Source organism: Bubalus kerabau, chromosome 10 (assembly GCF_029407905.1).
Source record: "Bubalus kerabau isolate K-KA32 ecotype Philippines breed swamp buffalo chromosome 10, PCC_UOA_SB_1v2, whole genome shotgun sequence".
Lineage (NCBI taxonomy): Eukaryota > Metazoa > Chordata > Mammalia > Artiodactyla > Bovidae > Bubalus > Bubalus kerabau.
The window spans coordinates 19,517,843-19,543,786 of NC_073633.1; the positions used below are offsets into that span (position 1 = coordinate 19,517,843).

The 25,944-nt window shown below is 47.7% G+C and overlaps 1 protein-coding gene across 1 annotated transcript in view; it reads right to left on the reverse strand.

The window, feature by feature from the left end:
- ITGA11 (integrin subunit alpha 11) overlaps window positions 1-25,944 on the reverse strand; it is a 132,136-nt gene that overhangs the window by 78,710 nt on the left and 27,482 nt on the right. Inside the window, exon 2 of the mRNA XM_055536822.1 lies at window positions 14,933-15,044. Within this exon, the coding sequence (XP_055392797.1) occupies window positions 14,933-15,044 (112 nt within the window). The remainder of the gene's footprint in view (window positions 1-14,932; window positions 15,045-25,944) is intronic.

Consider the following 25,944-nt stretch of genomic DNA (forward strand, 5'->3'; position numbering starts at 1 on the left):
TTTATCACCACACTTGGCATTCTCATTCCTGCCTCTGTGCATGGAGTCCCCTCATCACAAACCATTGAACTGCCTCCCTTTTATCCACTCTTCAGTGCCTCTTCCTCCAGGAAGCCCTCCTTGATCTTTTAGCTGAAAGATCTCTCTCAGTTCTCATGATGCTTTGTACCCTTCTTGGCTATTTTTTCCCTCCTTTAGATAATTTGCCCCTAGTTAGCAGAGGCAACTTTAAATGTCCCCCTTAGTGCTACTCAAAGTACTTTGAACACAGTCAAGTCTCAGTAACTGTTTGTTGAGTGAATAACAGATGGACAGATGCAGGCAGCTGCTCATTTTGCAAAGACAAGCTTAATCTTCATTCTGTTTCTTGGGATGTAGCTGGGAGCAGAGCTGTGTTGAGCTCTTCTGGGTACCATCTGCAGATGGACCACCAGTGTTGGGATGCCCTTGGCCCAGCTCCCCAGGAAAGTGGCTGTGGTCTGATGTTGCCCCCCATCCCCCGCAAGAAAGGCTGCAGCCACAGTGTAAAAATCCCCCTTTCTCTTTTCAAAATGTCTGATAAACCCTTGCTTGATTTTCCAAGGCATGCTGAGTCTTTTCCATCTCCCCCATCACCCAGGTTTATCACAACTCTTTCCTCTGAAAAGGAAATATAAACACAGTGATAGCGAGGGCAGATGTTTCTCAGTGGAATGTACACATTTAAGTTCTTGGTATGTGCTGGTCTGATGGTTCCTCGGTTGTACTTGACGGTAGCAAGGAAAGAGGCCTTGGAATTGGGGGCTGGCATGCGTCCTTTAGCTCATAATTAGGACGGTGATACTTTCTATGTGACCAGTGTACACATCGAACACCTCATCTCATCCTGCCCATGGCTAGGGGAGACGGCTGGACAAGCAGAGGTGGTCCCGTCAGACTGGAGAAGGAGGCAAGGCCCAGAGAATGTCCAGACATAACTGGGACACAATATTCTGATTGTGTCCACAGCTCTTTCCACTAGTCACATGGGCTCAGCTGAGGTAGAAAAGAGAAGAGGGCCCGGAGGCAAAAGGACAGATGCTATTTTTTGGTCACAGGCCTGTTGACCTGTCTAGGGAGAGCTCTGATCTATTCCCAGATGGGCTACGTGACCCAGGGTGATCCACCTGCTCCTTTAGGGCCTCAGTTTCCTCATCTGTAAAAGGAGAGGCTTGGACAAGTTCAGTCCGAAGAAATAGTTGAGAACTGGCTGTGTGCCAGACACTGCGGATTGAGGCAGAGTTCATACCCTTCGCCTGGTGGGGCTGAGAGACCAAAGCTGATGACCTCGGGGTGGAGGACAGCACTGTGTGGGGGGGCTGGTGAGTGAGGCCCAGTGCAGGCGCCTTTGCTCGGCTATCTGGAAAGGCTTCCTGGAGCAGGCAACTCTTGGATGGAGGCTTGCAGGCAGAGAGAAGTCACTCAGGTGAAGAAGGGGCCAGGGCTCCCTTCAGAGAGAACTGACAGCTGGGTCCTGATGATCAAAGCACTTAGGTGCGTTATCTAACGTGCTTTCCGTGGTGAAGGCTGGGCCTGGGAAGGGCCCAGAGGGTCAGACAAGTTCCCGTCTTCACAGAGCTGGTGGTGAAGTCATCCTCAACCCGGGCTCGCATCTTTCATCCCTCATCTGTCTCACCACCCACCCACACCTCCCTGACATTCCGAGTCTGCTCTCGTCTCCCTTCACACGCCCAGAGAACTCTATCTAAAGCGGCATGAAGTGTAGACAGATCGATGCCCACATGTTTGGGAGCACTGCCTCATCCCTTGCATCAGGTAACCCCCACCTGCTTTCTGGTCTCTGTATTCCCGCTACTGGGTTCAGGCAATGAGGGTCACTCTCCGCATAAGCCTGGGAAGGACCTAGCCTCAGAATCCATGAGAACTCACAGACTCTTAAAAAAGGATTCAGTGGTTTAGAACCTGTTTGGGCATTAGCCTCGCCTGGGGATTCCTACCTCTAGATAGTCTGACTTTTGTTAAGTCTTAGGCTGGGTTGAGGAATCTGTATTCTTTTTTAAACTTTCACAGGCAGTTCTGTTCTGCCAGCCTTGGGAATCCCTAGATTATATTGTCAGGTGATTATCAGGCTTTGAAATAATGGAATTGGGGACGGCGTGCCCCAGTGGGAAACACTTGGCAAAACTGGGTCATGTATTCATCTACTTTCAAAACACTTTATATGAACAAGTAAATAAATGAATTCACCCAAGAACGAATGTTTGTGGGGAGGGTTGTCTCGGAAATTGTGCTAGGCACTTCCTCTGACATTAATTTGGTTAATCTTCGCCATAGCCCTGTGAAAGAGAGAAGCAGCCCCATGTTGAAGCCATGGAAACTGCAGCCCAGAGAAGCTAGGTCGCTCACCCAGGTCACCCAGCTGGCTAAGGGGCAGCTCCTCGGCCTCTCTCCCACCTGGTCCTCTCCCCATCTCTGGGGGATGGATGGGGTGTCGGAAAGCAGAGGACACAGAAGCCAGCCTGTGCTCCGTTAGGGAGCTCCCGGCTGCCTGGAGGAATCACTGGCTCTGCAAAATCCTTCGAAGTGCTTTCTTCCATCTGGTTAAAGCTCAGATTGTGTTCCCTCCTCCTCCTTCCGGGCTGTGAGTAATGGCTGCTCCAACAGTATTCCTCTTATTTTGAGAAGCCGTGAAGGAACAAAGGCCGTGGACTCACTTAAGCCACTGGAAGGCAAAAGCCTGTCTTGACATTTTTGGAAACGTCATTCTCCTTGGGTTACAAAATCCTTGGCTCAGCTGTTGGGGACAGGCAGGGGACAGCTTAGAGGGGGGCTGCTGTTGCAGGAAAGCCATTCTGGGGAGTGGGAAGGCGGCTGGGGGCAAGGGCAAGATGCCCTCTGCTACCCACTACCCACTGCCCTCTGCCTGACTTCACTTCTGCTGGGCCCCTCCAAGGTTTGCAGGGGAAAGAAAAAGACAGAAAATGCCAACCTCTCCCATGGGGGTGGCCATTTTCCCCAGATTCTTTATAACAAGAACATTCAGCTTTGGGCTTCCCTGAGATTTAGGAACCAGTTCTAGAACCACTCTCTTCTCCTCCTGTTGGCCTGTGCCAAGCACCAGAGATGCAAAGACAGATAAAAGGCAAGCCCTACCCTTGGGGGCTTGTAGCCCCCTTTTCTCTCCTTACTCTCTTAGCTCCTCACTCTCCATCCCATCTTCTCTCTTCTTCCCTATACTCCATTTCATTTTCCATTTCTCTTAACTGGCTTTTTATATTGGGTTGGTCAAGAAGTTGATGTGGATTTGTCCAAGTGGGGAAAAACCCAAACAAAACTTTCTGGCCAACCCAATACATTCTCTTTCTCTTTGTCTCTCTGCATTATTGGCTCAGGATGATTCCTCACAGCTAAACTAGGAAGAAATACTTCGAGAGAGAAAGTGGGGTGGATTTATGAATGCCGCAGAGAATGACAGGAACCTTGTCAAGATGGTCTTATATCAATAAGAAGCTTTTGCCATTGGCTGTGAGTCTGAGTGTTGCTGCTATGTAGACAGGAAGCTGTTGAAAGAAAAGAATAAACACCTGCAAGAGGCTGAAATCCTGAAGAGCCCTTGATTCTTCGTGAAACAGTCAGGGGAAGTTAGAAGAAGGTATTCTATCCACGCCTGGAGAAAACAAGGGTTAGGTTAGTGACGGATCACAGGTAAGATTAGTGAGGGAAAAGCACACAGAGCATGTTGATTTGTTTTTCTAATTGCACATAACTTTAAGTCATGTTTATTCCACTTTGTGGTTTTCAGTAAGGAATTTAGTGTCTCCCATTTTATAGCTTAGCCAAATGGAAGCAGATGCAGGCCTTGGTGACATCCAAGGGAAACAAACGATTGGCGAGGAGGCCTTGCTCCCCCTGGCGTCGGCTATGGTGAGTGCAGACACAGCGCCATGGAGTGATGGAATACCAGTCACGAAAATTCAAGCTTATGAAATTATAGAGAGCCATTCTCAAGATGGAGTGAATCTCAACATTAGTGTCTCTTCAGCTCAAGTGAGGGGCACGCTTTTCCTTTCCTGTGCTGGTATTAGGAAGGACTTTAGAATCACAAAACGGACAGCACTGGCGTCAGAGAAGGGAGGGAGGTGCCGGAGCCCACAGGCTGCTGGTGGGGGCCGGGGTGGGGGTGGAGGCTGGAAAAGATGCTGAGCTGGCAAATCCCTCTGGCTTCCTTGAACTGCCCAAATTAGATTTATTTTCTTTCTTAGAGGTTAGAAACCAGGAGACTTTCCTTTCAATGTTTCCACTATTGAGATTGTGCCTCTTACCCCCAGAGCACATAGAAGTTGGCTCCCTGCCTCACCAGGATCAGCACTGTGGTCATTCCATGGCCCTGAGGACCGGCCTTGGCTCTGTCTCTGGCTGACCAGGTTGTGAGTGTGTCAGAGGTGACCTAGGCTCTTGCTGACATACTCTTCAAGTATGTAACTTTCCTGTGTTGTTTTGGTAATTTTTTTTTTTAAGAGAGAGTTAGAGAGGAAGCTAACATAGAAGAGAAAAATCTGGAGATGCAGGACCACTTGCAGGCTGCATCTTACAGGCTCGCTGCGTTCCGGGGCTGACAGGCTTCCCTTGGCCGCTCTCAATGCTGCTTTGTATTTCTGAGCACTTGAAGGAGCCCACAGCTCCGTGAGGATAAACGTCTGTATGACTGTCCAGCCCTCTGTGGCTCACTCGCTGCTTGCCCATGTGCCGCCCAACTGCCAGGGTCTGCTGGGTGGCTTGGCCCTGGGCCCCTGGCCAACATGTCCCCAATGACTACAGTTTCTCTCTCTCTCTTTCTCCTCTCTCTCGTGTGTTAGGTAGTTTCATCGTATCGTGGGCTTTGCTTCTGTAGTGATTTATTGTTAACCAGCATGAGTCACGGTGCCTGGTTTTATTTGTTCCAAGAGAAAATAGCAGAGGCCATGTATGCGCTGCGGTGTTGGGAACCCGCTCTGGGGGCCTGAGCCAGGAAAAGAGCTTAGGATGTTCCTTAGTGCGATTTCCACAGCAACAACAGCTGAGGCTGCCCCAGGCTGACAATTGGCCTTGTCAGGGAGGAGGGACGACTTGGATAAAATCTATCATTCTGCACCAAAAGCAGCCTCGGGGGCCCTTTTCCTGGAAATCTCTTCTGGACACCATATTCTTTCTTGGGAAATAGGCTAGCAAAGGGAACTAACTTATCCAGCATCTGCCCATGGCAGACACGTCACACACCATCTCCTATGTTATCCTCAAAGAAATCTTAGGGGTGTGCAGCATCGTGTCCATTTTACAGATGAAGAAACTGTGTCCAGTAGGTGGATGTAACATCCTCAAGTTCCCACAGATTGAAAAGTGGATGAGCCCAGGTTTGGGTCGTTCTGAAGCCTAGACTTTTCTTGCAGTTAGGCGCCGCCTTGGGCTTCCCAGGTGGCTCAGTGGTAAAGGATCCGCCTGCCAGTTCAGGAGACTCGGGCTCAATCCCTAGGTCAGGAAGATCCCTTGGAGAAGGAAATGGCAGCTCACTCCAGTATTCTTACTTGGGAAATCGCATGGACGGAGGAGCCTGGCCGGCTACAGTCTATGGAGTCTCAAAAGAGTTGGACACAACTTAGTGCTAAACAGCAGGGGACACCCTAATGTGCATTCACATACCCGCGGAGGCAGAAGATCTCAGCCCCTTTTGGGATGTTGCTATGAACCCTGCGGAAAAGGGCCACAGATGAGAGGCTGGGAAATCTGGGGGTTGAAGAGGAGGGAATGATACAAGGGCATCCCCGTCAGGCCTAGGCTTGCCGGTCAATTTTTTTTTTAACTTTAAACTTTTTATTCTGTATTGGGGTATAGCCGATTAACAATGCAGTGGTAGTTGCAAGTGACCAGCAAAGGGATTCAGTTATACATATACATGTATCCATTCTGCCCCAAACCTTGTTGCCCAACATTTGTGGATTTATTCCTCATGGATTTCCTTTACAGTCAAGCCCGAATTCCATGGGTTTGAGACATGAAAGATCTTAGTGAAAACGCAAACGTGTTATCTGGGAAGGTCAGTCCATACAGCTTGGTAGAAGAATTAATGCCCTACCCGTATTAGAATTTGGTTTATGTAGCTGTTACCTGGGGCTTTCCAGGCGCTAGTGGTAAAGAATCTGCCTGCCAACGCAGGAGACATAAGAGATGAAGTTTCGATCCCAGGGTTGGGAAGATCCCTGGGAGGAGGGCATGGCAACCCACTCAAGTATTCTTGCCTGGAGAATCTCATGGACAGAGGAGCCTGGCGGGCTGCAGTCCATGGGGTCTCACAGAGTTGGACACGACTGAAGTGACTTAACATGCACGCCCATGAGCTTGAGACAGGGGATAAAGATGGTGGGTCCACTGCCACTTTGGCACTTTTCACCTGCACACCAGGTGGAACTACAACAGGGAGTAGAAGCAATGTGGACTGGGTGTTGGGAGAGCTGAGTTCCAAGGGTGACCTTGGTGGAGGCCTTTCTATCTCTGGGCCTATTTCCTTGCTTATAAAATAAGGGATTGTGCTGTGCTCAGTCGCTCAGTCGTGTCCGACTCTTTGCAACTCCATGGACTGTAGCCTGCCAGGCTCCTCTGTCCATGGGAATTTCCAGGCAAGAATACTGGAGTGGGTTGCTATTTCCTTCTCCAGGGGATCTTCCCAACCCAGGGATTGAACCCAGGACTTCTGCATTGCAGGCGGATTCTTTACTTTCTGAGCCACCAGGGAAGCCCAATGAGGGATTGCGGCTAAATATTTTCTAAGACTTTTCTAGCCAGGGGAGCAGTCCTGAAGGTCAAGCCCCACCCCCATGTTCACTGAGTGGCCACCTGCACCTCCTGGGCCTGCTCCCAGTCACCCTGTCCTTCCCAACCCACCTCTGCCTCTGAGAACTAGGGTCTGCTGGAGACCTGAGTGACGGTGAGATATCCAAGGCTGCAGTGTCATTCTACAGGACTCAGTGTGTCTGGCTTCCTTCTCTCTTTCCCCTCTACCAGTCAATCCTAAAGGAAATCAATCCTGAATATTTATCGGAAGGACTGATGCTGAAGCTAAAGCTCCAGTACTTTGGCCACCTGACTCGAAGAGCTGACTCATTGGAAAGGACCCTGATACTGGGAAAGACTGATGGATTGAGGAGGAGAGGGGTGACAGGGGATGAGATGGTTGGATGGCATCACCCGCTCAATGCACTTGAGTCTGAGCAAACTCCAGGAGATAGTGAAGGATAAGGAAGCCTGGCGTGCTGCATTTCATGGGGTCGCAAAGAGTTGAACATGACTGAAGAACAACAAAATGCATGTATGGGGAACCTAGAAAAATGGTACTGATGAACCTATCTGCTGGGCAGGAATAGAGATGCAGACGTAGAGAACGGACATGTAGACACAGGAAGAGAACGGGGAGGAAGAGGAGGGTGGGGCAAATTGGGAAAGCAGCCCTGACATATACTGACTGCCATGTGTGAAATAGCTAGTGGGAAGCTGCTATACAGCACAGGGAGCTCAACTCTGTGCTCTGTGACGACCTAGAGGGGAGACATAGGGGGAGGTAGGAGGGAGGCTCAAGAAAGAGGGGATATACACAGGTGTATATCTGATTCACGTTGCCGTAAAGCAGAGGCTAACCCAACATTGTAAAGCAATTTAAAAAAATGGAAGAAAACGAAGCACCCCTGTGGTACTCTCCTCGCTCTCCCAGCCTCTGCTCTACTGCTCTGCTGTCCACACTTCCTCCTCCAGCCACGAGGAGCAGTGTCCTTTCTCTAAACATGACCTCTTCTTTTTCACCCCTGTCCTCTTACCCCCATGGTTCCCTCCATCTGTTATACTCTGCTCATCCCTGTCTATTCTATACACAGAAATCCTACCCATCTGGAAGGACCCTCCTCCACAACCCTCTCCCGATCCCCTCCCCCACCTGGTCCTGCTGAATTAGACATTCACTCTCCCTCCCATGGACTCCTGCGATCCTTTCTGTGTGTGTCCTCTCTTGGGATTTATCATCCAGGATTGGCATTCTGCAACCATACAGCCTCTCTTTCTGACTGGGCTCAGCATTTTTATGTGAATCTGCCAGTTCTGGGTCTTGGGACATCACAGTCTTGGCTCTTAAGGGGCCAGCAGTGTAGCTGGTTGGAAAGGACACCGCTATGGATGATTGTAGCTTCCCTGTCAGTATCTGGGCTGGGGCTGCTGCTGCTCTGTGCTGCTTTGGGCCTGACGAGATCTAGGTTTCAGATATAACTCAGACATTTATTGTGCTATCTCTCTCGCAGTCTCAGTTGCCTCATCTGTAAAATGGGAACAAGCCCATTTCTCTTACAAGCTGCTCATGTCCCTGAACCTGTAGCCCAGGGAACTCACATGCCCTCGTGTTTTTAAAGCCCACTGAGTTCAAAAGGGGTCCCCTTTTAGAACCTACTAGGCTATCAGGTTCCTGCTTCCTAATGCCCTCAAGGGGAGGAGGTGAAATACGCTCCCTCACTGAGAGCTGAGACTTTGCTCTTCGGGTTAAAAGCTTCAGTGACAAACTGGAAATCCATGGGGCCCAGCTCTGTTTATTCTCAGCACCAGGAGGCTTCCTGCTCCAGTGGACCAAAGGCTCGGAGAGGCCCTCTGCAAACCCCACACCGGAGTTTCTGGGACATCAAATGGTCTTGAAAACCAACCGGCTTAATGATTTCAATGTACATATATTAGAGTCATGTGGATTAAATTTCTCTGAAAATACACAAGGGCTTAAAGAGCAGGGGCAGAGAATACTCAGCCCGAGAGGAATTTGTTTTCTCTTTTTCTTTTTGTGTGCCTGTGAGTGTTGTTATTGTTGCTAAAACCGAGGCATGTGGAAAACTGTTCAAGATGTGTGAGGCACTGGTTTACAGTTAGTTCTGCCGAGTTTGGGTTTGCGATGGGAATGTAGGGGCAGGAAATGAAAGGTTAAGAGGGTAAAGTGGCAGCCCCACTAGATCTGTCCCTTTGTCTTCTTAACATTTACATCAGGGTCTGGTGCCCTTGACATTCAAGGAGGCTCACAGCCTGATACATGCAGCCAGACCTCATTGGTACCTGTGGTCAGAGGCAACTAGTGAGTCCATCTCTGGGGCTGGTAGTGTGGGACCTGGATTTCTGGGCAGGGGCTGGAGGGTGATGTCATTTCCCAGCGGCATCTCCCTGTGCTCAGTGGAGATGGTGATCTTCAGTCTCCCAGGGAGTTCTTTAAAACACAGATTCTCTGGCCCCACTGCAGGCTCAGGAGATGCAGACTGAGGTCTGCCAGCTCCACTTTAAGGGCCAGAAGCTGGGTCCACACCCGGGAGACAGAAGAGCCTGGGTCAGAGAGAGTCTCTTGACCAAGTTACCAGGGGCCTGATTTTAGATCTGGCTGTTTTCTGGGTGCAAGCAACCCCATCCTCCACTTCCTGCTTTGCTGATCACAAAATGCATTCTTTGGTTGGTATTTTTTGATCTTTCCTAGCACCCTGAGGGAGAAGGCAATGGCAACCCACTCCAGTGTTCTTGCCTGGGGAATCCCAGGGACGGGGGAGCCTGATAGGCTGCCATCTATGGGGTCGCACAGAGTCGGACACAACTGAAGTGACTTAGCAGCAGCAGCAGCAGCACCCTGAGATAGGTTCTTTCATATGTACTTTGTGTGAGAGTAAACAGAGGTGTTTGCTGAGAGGAGGAGGCTAAGAGAGCTTCTCCCAAGGTCTCCGTCCAAGTGGCAATCTTTGGCCTTCAGACCCCTGCTTCTGTCCTTCCTTTGAGGTGCCTCCTGGCATGAACGTCAAACAACAGGCACCACTGAAGTCGTCCCTGTGCATATCTGCCAGCCAGTGTCCCACAAATGACACCAACATTGACCTCTCTTTTCCCATTATTAACAGGGCCTTACATCTGGATAAAACTCTTGGAATGCTGCCTACAGGGTGAGAAAAATGGGGGTCAGGGGAGAAAGAGAGGGGAAGCACCCAAGTAGGATATGAAGTGGGGTCCATGCAAGTGAGAACAGGGACTCCTGAAAGGGTCTGTGTGCTCCTGTCTGTTCTGCAGGAGGTGCAGCTCCCTGGGTCTCCAAGGCCTCTCTGTATCTCTCAGTTCAGTTGTGGCAGAAAGCACGCTCGGGGCCAGTGGCTGCAGTGCAGCTCTCTCCCAGGGTGCTTCCGGCTGCACTCAAACCAGCAAGAGCGACCGCGTGTCAAATCTGTCGTGCCATTCTGCTCATCTGAGCCCCACTTCCAAGACCTCATTCAGTGTTCCTCTTCTATGAAGCCCTCCCAAAGATTTCAGCCACAGAGATTTCTCTTTGCAATCTCTGGCTGAATTTCTGCTGTGAGCAAGATATCTGGCTGGCTGCTCACAGGCACAGGAAGATGAGACTAGCATTCGATAAGTGAGGGGAGCCATGGGCCTAAGTGACTCCAACACAAGGTAGAAAGGGACTCGGGCCATCAGAGAGAGAGGACTTGGGCAGGGTAAGGGCATTTTAGGCTAGGAGAAGGATCCAGAAAGCCTTCATGGAGAAAGTGGTCTTACAAAGATGAACATAATTAACACCAGGCTGTATTTTGTCTTGCATTGTTTTTTAATTGTTTCAAGGATTTTAGTGTGAATTCTTCAACTAGCCTGTGAGTTATTTGAGAGTAAAACCAAGTCTTACTCATACCAATATTTTGCAGAGTCTAGTAAAACATATTAACAGAAGCTTAATAAACAAATATTGGTCAAAACAAATTCTGTCTTAGAAAAGCCAGTTCCAATTAATCTTTAACTCTTCATACCATGTAAAGGATATGGATGCTGTACTTTCCTGTACAGTAGAAATTAACAGTATGTTGTAAATCAACCATACTTCAAAAAAATAAATGTTAAAAAAAGAATATAGATGATGTGCCTTTTATGTCTGGGCTGGCTTGAATGGCTTGAGGTTCAAACCATTCATTCAATCTTTCCAAGTATGTTCTTTTGAACTTCATACCCCTGATTTCTGTAAGACAATAAAGTAGACAGTTACTATCCATCTGATAAATGTTATAAAAAGAAAATATATATTTCTATGGGTACAACTAATCTAGTGATGGGAAGGGATGGTCAGAGAAGGTATCTCAGGGAAAGTGATATTTAAGTTGATTAAAGAATGTGAAAGAGGACTTTGAATTCCAGCCATTAACAACTACGAAAGCTAGATAAAATATATGAAACAATTATATTCAGGTACCAGCCAGCAGTCAATACAGAGCTCAGTACTTGAATAAAGGGAAGCACAGGCTCTAAACCCACATCCACTCAGCTTTCTCGATGAGGGGACGTTTCCTGCTGCAGCATGGGGAACAGGAGTCCAGACAGAGAACAGCAGACTCGCTGGGTGGAGGAAACAGGGATTGGAATGGGGACTGAAAAAATGACCAGGATTTGGTGCGAGCAGGTAGAAAGGAGACAGTCACAGAGAAAAAGGCCCCCAAACTCAGCTAACATTTTCCCTCAGGGTCCTTGGATGATCCCTAAGCTGTGCATGTATGGTGTGAGACTCTGGAAATTTTATCAGAGAAGTGGGGCAGAGATTTTAGAGGCTTCCCAGAACTTGGGAGATGTTGGGCTTCATGCCTAGTCAAAAATAAATTTTAATGAATGCTGTGGGCTTTCAGTTGAGATCCCCCCAAATTTGTGCCTTAGGAGTAAAGACTGCGCTTAGGAGTAAGTGAAAGAAAGTGTTAATCGCTCAGTCATGTCCAGCTCTTTGTGACCCCAAGGACTGTAGCCTGCCAGTCCCCTCTGTTCATAGATTTCTCCAGGCAAAATTTCTGGAGTAGGTAGCCATTCCCTTCCCCAGGGGATCTTCCTGACCCAGAAGCTGAACCTGGGTTTCCTGCTTTGCTGTCAGACTGTTTACCGTCTGAACCATCAGGGAAGCACCCTAGGAGTAAGGGCAAAACTAGATGATACCTGCCCTAACCAAGGCCCAAACCCAGCTGCGGTGAATTTTAGGTGGTTTCACCAGTGTTTGAATTGCCTATCAGAGCAAAATGTAGCATTATCTAAAGGAGGGTAGCACAATCTATAGCTTCTACTGTGTACTAGTCACAATATTCTGCACAGAATTAAAAAATATACACTAAACAGGCAAAGAATCAGGAAAAAGTGACTGGTAACCATAAGGTAGAACAGTCACTAGAAACAGAGCCAGAGATGATCCAGATATTGGCGTTAGCCAGGGTTTTCAAAATAACTGTTATTAATATGCTTTAAAAAATAGAGTAAAAGATGGACAAATGGGAGAAAGATTATTTTAATAGAATTAGAGTCTATAAAAAATCAAACAGAGATTCAGGAATTACAAAATAAAACATGTAATTAAGAATACATTGGATGTAAAAAAAATTTTTTTTAAAGAATACATTGGGTGCATTTAGCTGCACAATGTACCTCATGAATATATGAGGTATACAATATACATAGAAACAAAGTTCCTGAGAATATGTCAATGAATAGAATTACACACACACACAAACACACACACACACATGAATACATGGTGTCCAAGTAAAGTTTATCCCAGGAATAAAAATGGGCTTAATATTTAAAAAATCAATCTATAGATACAATTAACATTATTAACAGAATAAAGAAGAACCACATAACATCTCAATCTTTGCAGAAAAAAATCTGATAAAATTCCATAACTATTTATACACACATACACAAATAAACCTCAGAAAACTAGGAATAGAAGAAAACCTCCTTAATCTGATGATATCTACAACAAACAAATGAATAAACTATAGTTAACATCTTATTTAATTATGAAATATAGTCTTCCCTTTAACAAGGGAAATAAGAAAAACATGTTCTGAATCACAACTTCTATTCAACCTATAACTGCACATCCTAGCTACTGCAATTAGGCAAGAAACAGAAATAAAAGCTATGAAGATTAGAAAAGAAGAAATAAAACTACAATTAATTCAGATGATCTGCTTGTATACATAAAACTACGTAAGAATCTACACACGATAGAAATAAATGAGTTTAGTAAAATTGCTGGATATAATGTAAATACACAAAAATCAGTTGTATTTTACTATACTAGCAAAAGATTGGAAAATGAAATAAAAAGCATTCCAATTTTAAAAAAGAACAGTCCCTTTTAATTAGCATAAAATACCAAGTACCTAGGAACCAAAGTAATAAAAGATACACAAGAATTTTACACTGAAAATTTCAAAGCCCTATTAAGAGGAGAAATTTTAAAAACTAAGTAAGTGAAGGTATATACATGTTCATAGATTGGAAGATTCAGTATTGGTAAGACTTCATTTCTCCACAAATTGATCTATAAATTCAACATAATCCCAATCAAATTGTCAGCAAGTTTGATGAGGGGAAATTGACAAGCTGATTCTAAAATTCATAGGAAAACACAGAAGACCTAATATAACCAAAACAATCTTGTCAAAGAGGAACAAATGTGAAGAATTCACATTACCTACCTTCAAGACTTTCTCTGAAGCTACAGTAACCAAGGCAGCTTTCTATTTTATAGATTAAAATAGAGGCTAGAAATAGACCCATACGTATAGGGGTCACCTGATTTTCAACAAAGACGACACTACAATTCAGTGGGAAAAGAGTCTTTTAAGAAATGGTGCTAGATCAACTGGATATCCATATTTTAAATTAAAAAAAAACACCTTTGACCTTTATCTCACATCTCACACAAAAATTTATTTGAGATGAACCACTGACTTAAATGAGAAAACAAAAACATCAAACTTCTGGAAGGAAAAAGAGGAAAGTATCTTCATGATCTTGAGAGAAGCAAACATTTCTTAAATGGGATACACAAGACTCACTATAAAAAGAGTGATAAATTAGACTTTATTAAAGAACTTCTGTTCATAAAAAGACACCACTAAGGAAATGAAAAAGCAAGCTACAGACAGGGGGAGTTCTTCGCAATGCTTTTCTCTGACAAAGAATTTGTATATAGAATATACATATTTTTAAAGTTTTATAAATTATTAAGAAAAACACACACAACACAATTTTAAAAATGGGCAAAAGACTGAATCAGACACATCATAAAATAGGATACCCAAATGGCCAATACATTCACAAAAAGTTACTCGACATTGTTAGTCATTAGAGAAATGCCAGTTAAACCCACCATGAGATACTACTGGGTTGGTACAAAAGTAACTGTGGTTTTTACATTGTTGAACCTTGCTGTTTGATATTGAAATAAATGAATGGGGTGTGTGTGAAAATGTCCTACAGCTGATTTAAAGTGATGCTACACAACTTCGTAAATTTCAGAAGCAATCACTGAACTGACACTTGAAATGAGTAAATTATATAACATGTACAATATAATCCAACAGCTATATTAGACATAGGCAGCTGACTCTTCCTGCCTCCTGACTGCCCCTGCCCCAGGGAGGTCCTCTCCCCACACTTAGCCTTCTCTCGCTTCCCTTTGCCCCACTGCGGCCTCTGTTTCAGCTTTGAGCACACACATCCGTCCTTGCAGAGACACCCCACCTTCCACAGCTCTCCCAATAGCCACAACCAGAAGCGCTGCCCCCGCTGATGAGAGCCTGGGGCCCTGAGAGGGGATGAGAGGGGGTGATTACTGGTTCTTGGGGCCTGCTGCCTGTGCTGTCCCATAACCAGAAGAAAGAGGGCGTTCATTCCCATTTCTCAGATGAGAAGATGGAGGCCTATGAAGGGGATGCTCATGGTTTCAAAGACAGGGCAGATCCTAGGCAGCTCCTGACCTGCCAGGACAAGAAGTCAAGGCCCTGGGAAGGGAGGCGTTTGCATGCGAGGGCCTGTGCTTTCAGCCCATGGGGGGCCTGGGTGGGGGAGGTGCAGGGCTGTGAAGGGGGGCGGGGGAGGGGTGGCAGCTCTCACTCACCACTTCCGGCCGCTGATGTCATGCTGCTGCACCGTGTAGCCAAAGAAGGCGGCCCTGGAGCCAGGGATGACTCGGGGCTTCTTGGTGTCCATGTTGAAGGTGGCCGTGAACCCTGAGAGGGGAGGAGAGAGGTCAGGCAGGCGGATATCCTGGTCCCAGGGCTGTGACTGGCAACCCCCGGCAGATCACCTACCTTGGAAGGTCTTGGCTGTGGATGGAGTAAGTACCCCTATCCTTGGGGAGCCCCCAGTGTTGGTTAACACAGTCTCTGTTTGGGAAGCCAACAATCTGCTGGGAAAGGCCCAGCCCCTGCCCTGGGGGGAGCCAATCTGATAGAGGAGGTACAGGTCTAAAGCCTCCTCTTAGAGACCTGGTGGGCTGCAGTTCATGGGGTTGCACAGAGTCGGACACGACTGAAGCGACTTAGCAGCAGCAGCAGCAGCAGAGACCAGGCAGGTCTGAAGGGTAAGACCTTGTCCTTCCCCGAAAGAATCCCCTGGTCTCACAAGGAAGGGACAGTGCCTCCATCTTTCCTTCCTTTAACTCTGCTTCTAACTTCTGCTGGTCTCCTCTTGCGTGTTTTTTTTTTTTTTTTTCCTGTCTTTTCCCTCCCCTCTCCTCCTCCTCTCTCTACTCCTTCTCCCTTCTTTCACCTCCAACTGCTAAATAGTCAGGGAGCTGACTTCCCACCTCTCTTGCCATCCCCTTTGCCCCAGCCAGGCCTGGGGTCCTAGTGGCCATGGCTCCAGTGCTGCTGGCTGACCCTCTCCTTCTGAATCCACCTGCAAAGCTCCACCTGGCTTCAGCCGGGGCCACTGCTCAGCTGCAGCAGCCAAGGCACAGCAGGCAAAGTCCCGTAAAACCCTTTCACCTTGGCCCCTAGTTGGTCAATTAACTGATTCTGTTTAGTGGAAAGCCTTGGGGTAATTGGACACGAATTAGTAACTGAACAACAATAACAATAAATAGAGCACAGCAGACAGAATATCATTGCCATTCCTCTCATGTGTTGACCATTATTGCCTTATTTACAAAACCCAGCCACGAATGAACTTATCAGCCTGGTCAGCAGCAGGCAGCCCTGGGGAAGAGGGGCCCGATCAGGTGAGCACAGGGGGGATGAAGGATCACTGGTCCTTGGCCAATGTGGGCACGTCACAGAGCAGAGAGAGACCCTGGTGTCACCTGTGGAACTCTCCAACTCTGCCCCAGAAATGGTGCATGCACACGCATGTATGCACATTCAGAGAGGCACATATGTGCACGCACACATGCCCACACATGGACGTGCACACACACATATATGCACAGGCTATACACATTCCCTGACTGCAGGGGAAATACTTTATCTGGCTCCCCGGGGCCCCCTGGAAATGTCCCTTGGTGGTCCGTGGTCCTCCCATTCCTGTACCCAAGCCCAGCAGAGTGAGGGGACCCTGAGCAAGACGCAGCTGTGCCTGGCAGTCAGGAAATCCAGACCCACCCCACCACTCTCAGGCCGGCAGGGAGGTGAGGACCAGTGAAGTCAAAAGTGTACATTGTGTCTTCAAGGTCTTCTCTACTATCAGTGCATCTTGGGTGAACATGGCCGGAAGGATCCTTCCAAGACCTGCTGGATCCCGTGACTCCAGCTCCATACCCTCCATTGGGTTCCCACTAACCCGCAGTCAAAGCCAAACTCCTTACCTGCCAGGCCCTGTGATTCCCCAAAGGAACCCCAGCTGGTTCCCTCAGCCCCTCATTTACTCTTGCCCCCCTTCCTTCTGCTGTAGCCACACTGTCCCCTTTCCTGTTATTAGAATGTGTCAGACCTGTCCCTGCTCAGCGTCTTTGCCCTGGCTGCCTTTCCTTCTGCCTGGATGCTCCTCCCTGAGTTACTAGCAGGGCTCACTCCCCCACATCATTAGGGTCCCTGTTTCAATGTCATCTTGTCCATCACTAGGACGCCCTGTCACTCTCATTTCCCGTCTTCATTTGTCTTCATAGCACTTATCCCTAACATGTTACAGAGTTATCTGATTGTCACACAGCTGATATTTCATAATATTCGTATGTCCTCTAAGTGCCGAGAGACACTGCCCAGTGTCATATACTTAGTGCCTTGAATCAAGATCTAGGTCATGGTCAGTGGTCAATAGATATTGATGGAATGCTTAGAGACCAGGACCTGCATTTGTCTGGGATGCTGTCTCCCCTCAATGAGGAACAGGAGGAAAAATATTTACTGAGCACTAATATATTCCTGGCACTATTCTAGGTATCTAACCAGTAATTTTATATTACTTATTTAAATCACACACCAACCCCGTGAAATAGATATTATCATATCTCTGGGAGGTTAATTTGCCCCGAATCGCTCGGCTGGGAGGAGGTTAGAGCACTTCCATGATCAGATTGCTTGGGGCACTAGGCTCTGTGTTACCCCTGGGAGAGGGCGCAGGAACATTCTTTTCAGGGAAAGGGGTCTCCTTTCTTGCCCTCAGGTCCCACCTCCTATGTCTTTGGGTTTGGTTGGGGTCAGCAGATGGGAGAGGAGCCAGCGGCCCTGTGCTCCTCCATTCACTCTGAGGAGGCTCTGTTGAGGACAGGTCCTATCTCCCCCAATACCCACACCCCCAACCCCCTGGGACAAGATTAGCGAAATCTGGCCACAGGGAGAGGACAAACACTCTCAAGGCTGGGGCATTAAGTTACAAAGTGCCAATTTCTTCCTCAAGTTGGCATTTGCTTCTGACCAAACGAACCAACCAGAGTATGGATTTCCTAAAAGTGATGTCAAGTCTGACACCCTGACCTTGTCTCCTGACAAGATCTCTGGACTGCTCCCCTGATGGCGGATGGCTTTCATTCTCAGGGAATGTACTCTTCTCAGAGACTTATGAACCCCAAGCACCAGCAAAACAAAACAAAATTGTTTCTGATGGGAATCAGCAGGCCGATTGCAGAGACTCCAGGAGCCTGGCTGGGCAGCTGGCCACTTCACTGCCCTTGATATTGATGACAGAGGGGGAAAAATGCCACAATTCCTGGGCTTGCTCTCCTGTGGACTGTGGCCAGAATTACATCAGCTGCTGCTCCCTTTCTCAGAAGCTTATCTTTCTTTTGAAGAAGCATCAGCCAGTCTCAAGAGGGCACTGAATCCACAGCATGGCGTGCGAGCACCACTGGGTCTCAAACCCACTATCTAGGCCGGGGCGGAGGCCACTGACCCGTCCCCAGGCGGGGCGGCCCCGTCCCAGCTGCTGAGGCATGCCGGCGGACACATGTCCAGACCTCCTGTGCTCCCCGGGGAGTGCACGCTAGAGCTTAGGGAGGCTCGGCTGAGCAGCAATGCTGGGCCACTCCACCCTCTCCCAGGACCATCCCCCACTGCTGCCACTAGCTTCCCAAGGGTCTTGGGAGAAAATCCACAGTCGCCACCTGGCCCCAGCGCCCTCTGAGCCTCCCTGGCCTCTTGTCAAGTCTTCTTCCGGGTGCCTGTGGCCCAGGCCCCAGGGCTGTCTTTCTGCTCCCGTTTGGCTTCCTCCTGTCTTGGGGCCTTCGCACATGCTATTTCTTCTGCCGGAGCCTCTCTGATGAACTCTCCTCAGAGAAGTTCTGATCTTCTGATCTGATCTGCTCTTCTTCAGATCTCAGCACACATGTCCCATTCTTCCACCTCCCCAGGGAGCTCCTCTGACCACCCTCACTCCACCATTACATCAGATCTTGTCTAATGATCTCAACACCCCTTGAATTCACTAACAGGTGACCCATGACCCCTCCTTTAGAATTACCTGGTTAGTAATTATATAGAGCAGGTATGATCATTTGATTAGTCCAATCTCCCCACCAGGACAGTGGCGCCATGAAGGCAAGATGGGGTCTGTGTAGTGATTGCTGGACCCAGCACCGAGTGGGGGCTGGCCTCAAACAGTGCTGAGCCACCTGAGGAAACTTCAAAGAGATAAAGTACAAGGTGGCCGCCTGAGTGCCAGGTTGGGAGAGACAGCTGTGGGCCAGGGGGTCAGGAAGCCTCTGGAGATATGACCTGGCCTTGAAAGGTGATGTGCAGGAATCAGCAAGGTGGCCCAGAAGCAGGAGTTCCTGGTGTGAATGAGGGGCCATCAAAGGAGAAGAGAACAGCCTTTCTGGCCCAAAGTGTCGGGAATGGCCTGGTTCCTCCTGCCCTCCTGCCAGACTCTCTGAGGGCGAAGACAGGCCTAGAAAAGCATGGTCTTGAGTTCGGGGTGGGGGGCTTGTTAGAAGCCTGGCTCCAACATTCATTCATTAGTGGCTAATCCTGGGCCAGGAGCTACTCCTTTCTGGTCCTCCATTTAGTCATCTATAAAATGGGAATAATTATGCCAACCTCACTGTGTGGGTGACAAGACTGAATGCAGTAACTAACCCGTGGCAGTGCTTGGTCCATGGAAAGTACTCAGCAGATCTTGGAACTGAATCGTTTCCCTGCTGTCTGAGCTGCCCCAGTGCCTTTGCCCACGCTGTCCACCCTGCCTGAAGGCCTTTCTTCCCTTCTTCTCAAGCATCGAGGCTCAGCTCTGATGTCCCCTCTCTACAACATTCAGAGCAACATCCCTCTGGGTGGCTCACAGCCTATCGCCTTCTATCGTGAATGACAGGAGTTTCCACAGCTTCCCTGCTCTCTTCTCCAGCTATACACTATTCAGGGCAACATCCAGGAATGACTTTTTATCTTTTTACCCTGGCCCTATACTAGGAATATGCAGAGAGACTTGTCTGATGGATTTCTCACCTTCTGAGAACCTGTTCCCAGAATCAGGGCCTGTTGGCCTTTTTCTCCTTAGTTTACTTCCTAGCTCTCTGACTGGTACAGACAGTTCCTTACCATTTAGATAATAATAAGAAAAATTCCAGTGTACATGCACAAAGAATTCACTAGGCACCAGATACTATGCTAAATGCTAAATGTATTTAATCCTCACAACAACTTTTAAATTTATGTATTTCTTTTTGGCTGTGCCGGGTCTTCGTGGCTGCATGTGGGCTTTCTCTGGTTGTGGTGAGGGCTTCTCATTGCGGTGGCTTCTCTTTGTTGTGGAGCACAAGATCTAGGGTACGTAGGCTTCAGTTGCCGTGGCACACGTACTTAGTTGCCTCTCAGTATGTGGGATCTTCCCGGACCAGGGATCGAAACGATGTCCCCTACGTTGGCAGGCAGATTCTTACCCACTGGACCACCAGGGAAGCCCCAAATCAACCTTTTGAAGTAAGTATATCATTATTTTCACTCTACAGGTGAGGAAGCTGATGCACAAAGAAGGTAGGTAGCTACAAGTGGAAGGATGCACTTGGAGGCCTCATGAGTCCTCCCCAGCCTACCTGCCACCATCAAGCCTTCCTCCCCACTGTGGTCACTTGAGCTCCTCACTGTGGTGGTCTCATCCAGGTTGGTCCTCCTCCCACCTGCCCCTTCTTAAAAACTCACTCATCCTGGGTCCCACATCCTGATTCTGCCCACTAGAGAGCTGACAGTGCATCCCTGATCACAGTAGGTGGAACACACAGGACCAGGTGCACTAGATGGATGCAGCCAGAGTCCCAAGGGCCTTGAAAGTCTGGATGAAGCACCAGAACTGACCACAGGAGGAAGCTACCCTGGGGAACCCAAGAGTGACCATCTTTCAGGCACCATCTATCTGCCAAGCCTCTGCTCATTCTCTGGGTCCTGCTCTGGGTTGCAGACACACCTGTGTAAGCAAGAGTTTTTGTTTGCCTTGGATGGTGGGAGCTGGGATGGGGGTGACGGAGGATGAAATGTTATCAGGACGCCCTTCCCAGTTCTACGTGGGGCCCAGGAATCTTCAGGTCTAAAAGCAAATCACAGATAGGGAATGGAGGGGGCGTAGCATGGCAGGAGAAAAGACCCTGACTCTGGCCAAGTAAGAAGAAATGGTAACGTGGACCTCCTTCTGCTATGGAAAACACAATCACACATTCCAGCCTGAGTCGAATGAGCTCTAGATGCCTGACTGATTTTCATCCTCTGCATTGCTGCAGCAAATGCCAAAAATGTGATGGTTCTGGCTCCGTCATCATCCCAGCTGTCTTTTCCTTCTTCTTTGGGGCCATTGTTTCAAAGACAGGAATCTAAGAAGGCAGTGCTAGGTTTGGGAGCATTGCTGGCAAGGCCTGAGTCACCTCCCCATCTCTAGGCCTCTGTAGAAGGCACAGGCGAGATATGAGAGAAGAGATGGGGGGTGGGGAGAATGTGATCCCCTCATCAGAGAGGCTTCTGACCAGGAGGAGAAAGGCCTCCACTGGAGAGGAGGCGGCTGCAGGTAAGGGAGCCCTCTGACTCCGGGGATCCTGCCCTTGGGGGCCTGCAGCCCTCACAGGAGACCTAGTAACTATGCCTTCCCTCTGGAAGCTTCCAGTGGATGGAAATCTGGACCCTGCCCTTAAGAACTGCTGGGGCATCAGAGGAATGACACTGGACTGTGAGTCTCCTTCTGCCTACACCTCCATTCATGGAGGGGTTTAGAGAATAGTTAAATGTTGAAGTTAAAACTCAATGCTGAAATCTTGAGAAAGAAGAATGGAACTGGAGGAATCAACTTGCCTGACTTCAGGCTCTACTACAAAGCTCCAGTCATCAAGACAGTATGGTACTGGCACAAAGACAGAAATATAGATCAATGGAACAAAATATAAAGCCACACACATATGGACACCTTATCTTTGACAAAGGAGGCAAGAATATACAATGGAGAAAAGACAATCTCTTTAACAAGTGATCCTGGGAAAACTGGTCAACCACTTGTAAAAGAATGAAACTAGAACACTTTCTAACACCATACACAAAAATAAACTCAAAATGGATTAAAGATCTAAATGTAAGACCAGAAACTATAAAACTCCTAGAGGAGAACATAGGCAAAACACTCTCCAACATAAATCACAGCAGGATCCTCTATGACCCACCTCCCAGAATATTGGAAATAAAAGCAAAAATAAACAAATGGGACCTAATTAAACTTAAAAACTTCTGCACAACAAAGGAAACTATAAGCAAGGTGAAAAGACAGCCTTCAGAATGGGAGAAAATAATAACAAATGAAGCAAATGACAAAGAATTAATCTAAAAAAATATACAAGTAACTCCTGCAGCTCAATTCCAGAAAAATAAATGACCCAATCAAAAAATGGGCCAAAGAATAGACATTTCTCCAAAGAAGACATACAGATGGCTAACAAACACATGAAAAGATGCTCAACATCACTCATTATCAGAGAAATGCAAATCAAAACCTCAATGAGGTACCATTTCACATCAGTCAGAATGGCTGCTATCCAAAAGTCTACAAGCAATAAATGCTAGAGAGGGTGTGGAGAAAAGGGAACCCTCTTACACCATTGGTGGGAATGCAAACTAGTACAGCCACTATGGAGAACAGTGTGGAGATTCCTTAAAAAACTGGAAATAGAACTGCCATATAACCCAGAAATCCCACTGCTGGGCATACACACCAAGGAAACCAGAATTGAAAGAGACACGTGTACCCCAATGTTCATCATAGCACTGTTTATAATAGCCAGGACATGGAAGCAACCTAGATGTCCATCAGCAGATGAATGGATAAGAAAGCAGTGGTACATATACACAATGGAGTATTATTCAGTCATTAAAAAGAATACATTTGAATCAGTTCTAATGAGGTGGATGAAACTGGAGCCTGTTATACAGAGTGAAGTAAGACAGAAAGAAAAACACCAATACAGTATACTAACGCAAAATCACTACAGATGGTGACTGCAGCCATGAAATTAAAAGACACTTACTCCTTGGAAGGAAAGTTATGACCAACCTAGATAGTATATTCAAAAGCAGAGACATTACTTTGCCAACAAAGGTCCGTCTAGTCAAGGCTGTGGTTTTTCCAGTAGTCATGTATGGATGTGAGAGTTGGACTGTGAAGAAAGCTGAGAACCGAAGAATTGATGCTTTTGAACTGTGGTGTTGGAGAAGACTCTTGAGAGTCCCTTGGACTGCAAGGAGATCCAACCAGTCCATTCTAAAGGAGATCAGTCCTGTGTTCTTTGGAAGGAATGATGCTAAAGCTGAAACTCCAGTACTTTGGTCACCTCATGCAAAGAGTTGACTCATTGGAAAAGACTCTGATGCTGGGAGGGATTGGGGGCAGGAGGAGAAGGGGACGACAGAGGATGAGATGGCTGGATGGCATCACTGACTCGATGGATATGAATTTGAGTGAACTCCGGGAGTTGGTGACGGACAGGGAGGCCTGGCGTGCTGCAATTCATGGGGTCGCAAAGAGTCAGACACAACTGAGCGACTGAACTGAACTGAACTAAATGCGTATATATGGAATTTAGAAAGATGGTAACGATAACCCTGTATGAGAGACAGCAAAAGAGACACAGATATATAGAACAGTCTTATGGACTCTTTGGGAGAGGGCGAGGGTGGGATGATTTGGGAGAATGGCATTGAAACATGTATAATATCATATGTGAAACAAATCGCCAGTCCAGGTTCGATGCATGATACAGGATGCTTGGGGCTGGTGCACTGGGATGCCCTAGAGGGATGGTATGGGGAGGGAGGTGGGAGGGGGGTTCAGGATGAGGAACATGTGTACACCCATGGTGGATTCATGTTGATGTATGGCAAAACCAATACAATATTGTAAAGTAATTAGCCTCCAATTAAAATAAATAAATTTATATTAAAACAAACAAACAAACTCAGTGCTGAGCAATGGGACTTCCCTGGTGATTCAGTGGTTAAGAGTCCACCTGCCAAAGCAAGGGACATAGTTTAATCCCTGCTTTGGGAGCATCCCACCTGCTCCAGAGCAACTAAAGCCTGGGTGCCACGACTACTGAGCCTACACGCCTGTGCTCCGCAACAACAGAAGCCACCACAATGGGAAGTCCGTGTACCACTAGAGAGAGTTCTCGCACAGCGATGAAGACCCAGGGAAGCCAATAAATAAGTACATAAAAAAATAAAAGTAAACCTGAGTGTCATGAGTTCCATACTTCTCCCCATTCCAAGACTCCAAGCCATGTGAAGACAAGGATGGGGTTTTGTTCATCTCTTTATTCCCACTGCAGGGGTTGGGACACAGAGATCCTCAGTAAAATGTGTTGAACTAAAGTAGAAGGTTCAGCTCCACCTAACAACAATAAACAAAGCCTGTGACACCTCCCCACTTAACTCTGGGCTGAGCCATATGAGGCAGAAATGAAAGCTTGCCAGTTTCCACCCGAAATCTTAGGACGCCAACATCTTGTCTGTTTCTGCTTGCTCACTTGCACTTCAGCCATCAATGTGAGAAGTATTCGCTCAGGCTGGCCCACATATCCCAGCAAAAGGAGGAGAAACACTTGGAGCTGAACTCCATAACCACACCTGGCTGGGGTCAGCTATCCACTCACACGTACGAGCAAGCCCTGTGAGGCCAGCTGGCCTCCCAGTTGAGCTTAGCTTAGGTCAGCTGGATGTCCAGCTGACCCAGACAAGTGAACTAAATAATGATGTGTGTCACTCAGATTTGGTGGGGGTGGGGTGGGGGGGTTATTTGTTACATAGCATTATTGTAGCAACTGGTAACTGACTCAGTCTGGCTCTTAAATGGTGGACAGTCAGGGAGGAGGTGGAACATGAGGACTCATGGTGTTTGGGGTAGTAACTCAGTCATTCCCTTCTCAAGAGCTCATGGGGAGGCCTGGACCGAGCCGGTCAGGAAGCAGGGTGGCCTAGCAAGCGTGTCATGATCTCTCCTTCCTGAGTCACGCACCAAGCCTTGCAGCTGGGCTGTCCTGCTTCATCGGGACACAGGAATGGCCGACACAGGAACAGCAGACACATAGATCCCTAGCATCAATTCTAGGGCTCAGGGCCCTTCTGTACCTCGTTTTTTCTCTGTCTCATGGCCATGGGACATGAAACCCACCCCCCAACTCAGACAATTTACCACAGGGCCAAAAATGGTGTGCAACAAATGTGTTATCAGGGAAGGGTCACTTATTAGGATTTTATTCTTAAGAACAAGCAGGGATCTTAAAGATCAAATAGCCTAGAGGTCTCAAAACTTTGTGTGTTTTTTTTGGGGGGGCAGTGAATCCCACCTTTTGAGAACAAAATCTATACATAAGAAGCAGACCCAGGAAGCTAAGGCTGGACCTAGGGACAGTGGACAAGGAGTAGCTCCCACCTGCAGGAACAGTCCTAAGACAGTTCTTTGAACCCTAGGGTATCCTGGAACATAGTTTGAGAACCACCTAATTGTATTTAAGACCCTTGCTGATACCAGTGAGAGAACTCAGGCTAGAAAAGGGGTGGGGATCTACCTAAGGTCATGAGCTTTTCTTTTTTCATGCCCGTCTTTATTCACCACCATTCCCTCCATATAACCCTCCTCTACAATCTTTCAATTCCACAAATGTCTATTTGGGGCTACGAAGCTCCAGGTTTCATGCTGGGAATCGGGGACACCAAGTCAAGTAAGACATGACCTGTGGTCTTCAGAGTCTGCAGCCACGTGGGGGAGCCAACAGCCATGCCTGCATGTCACCAGAGCCTAAAGTGAAGCCCTGCAAAGGTTGGACCAGGGCACAGGATGATCTACATTCAAATCTCAGCTTGGTTGCTACATTTGCCTAGTAGCCACAGAGAGTCACTATGCCTTTCTGGGCTTCCGTGTCCCCCTCTGTCAAATAAGAGGGTCCTGCTCCCTTCTACCTAAGGCCTAACCCCAGCACACGTCAGAGAGATTCTCTAGAGCAAACACACAACCAGCTTCCAGTTGTCGACACGCAAGCATCTGTCTTGAGTCTCTGCAAGCAGAACTGGAGGCCAGGCTGTGTGGAGGAATGCAAGCTCATCTTAATGTTGGCTGAAGCCAAACACACTTAGGAAGGGAACTCTCCAGGCAAAACTGATTATATTTTGCATTCCCAAGCCAAAGGGGGAGAACTGAAGAAAACTGTCATCTAACGCTCTACATTATCCAGGCCCACGT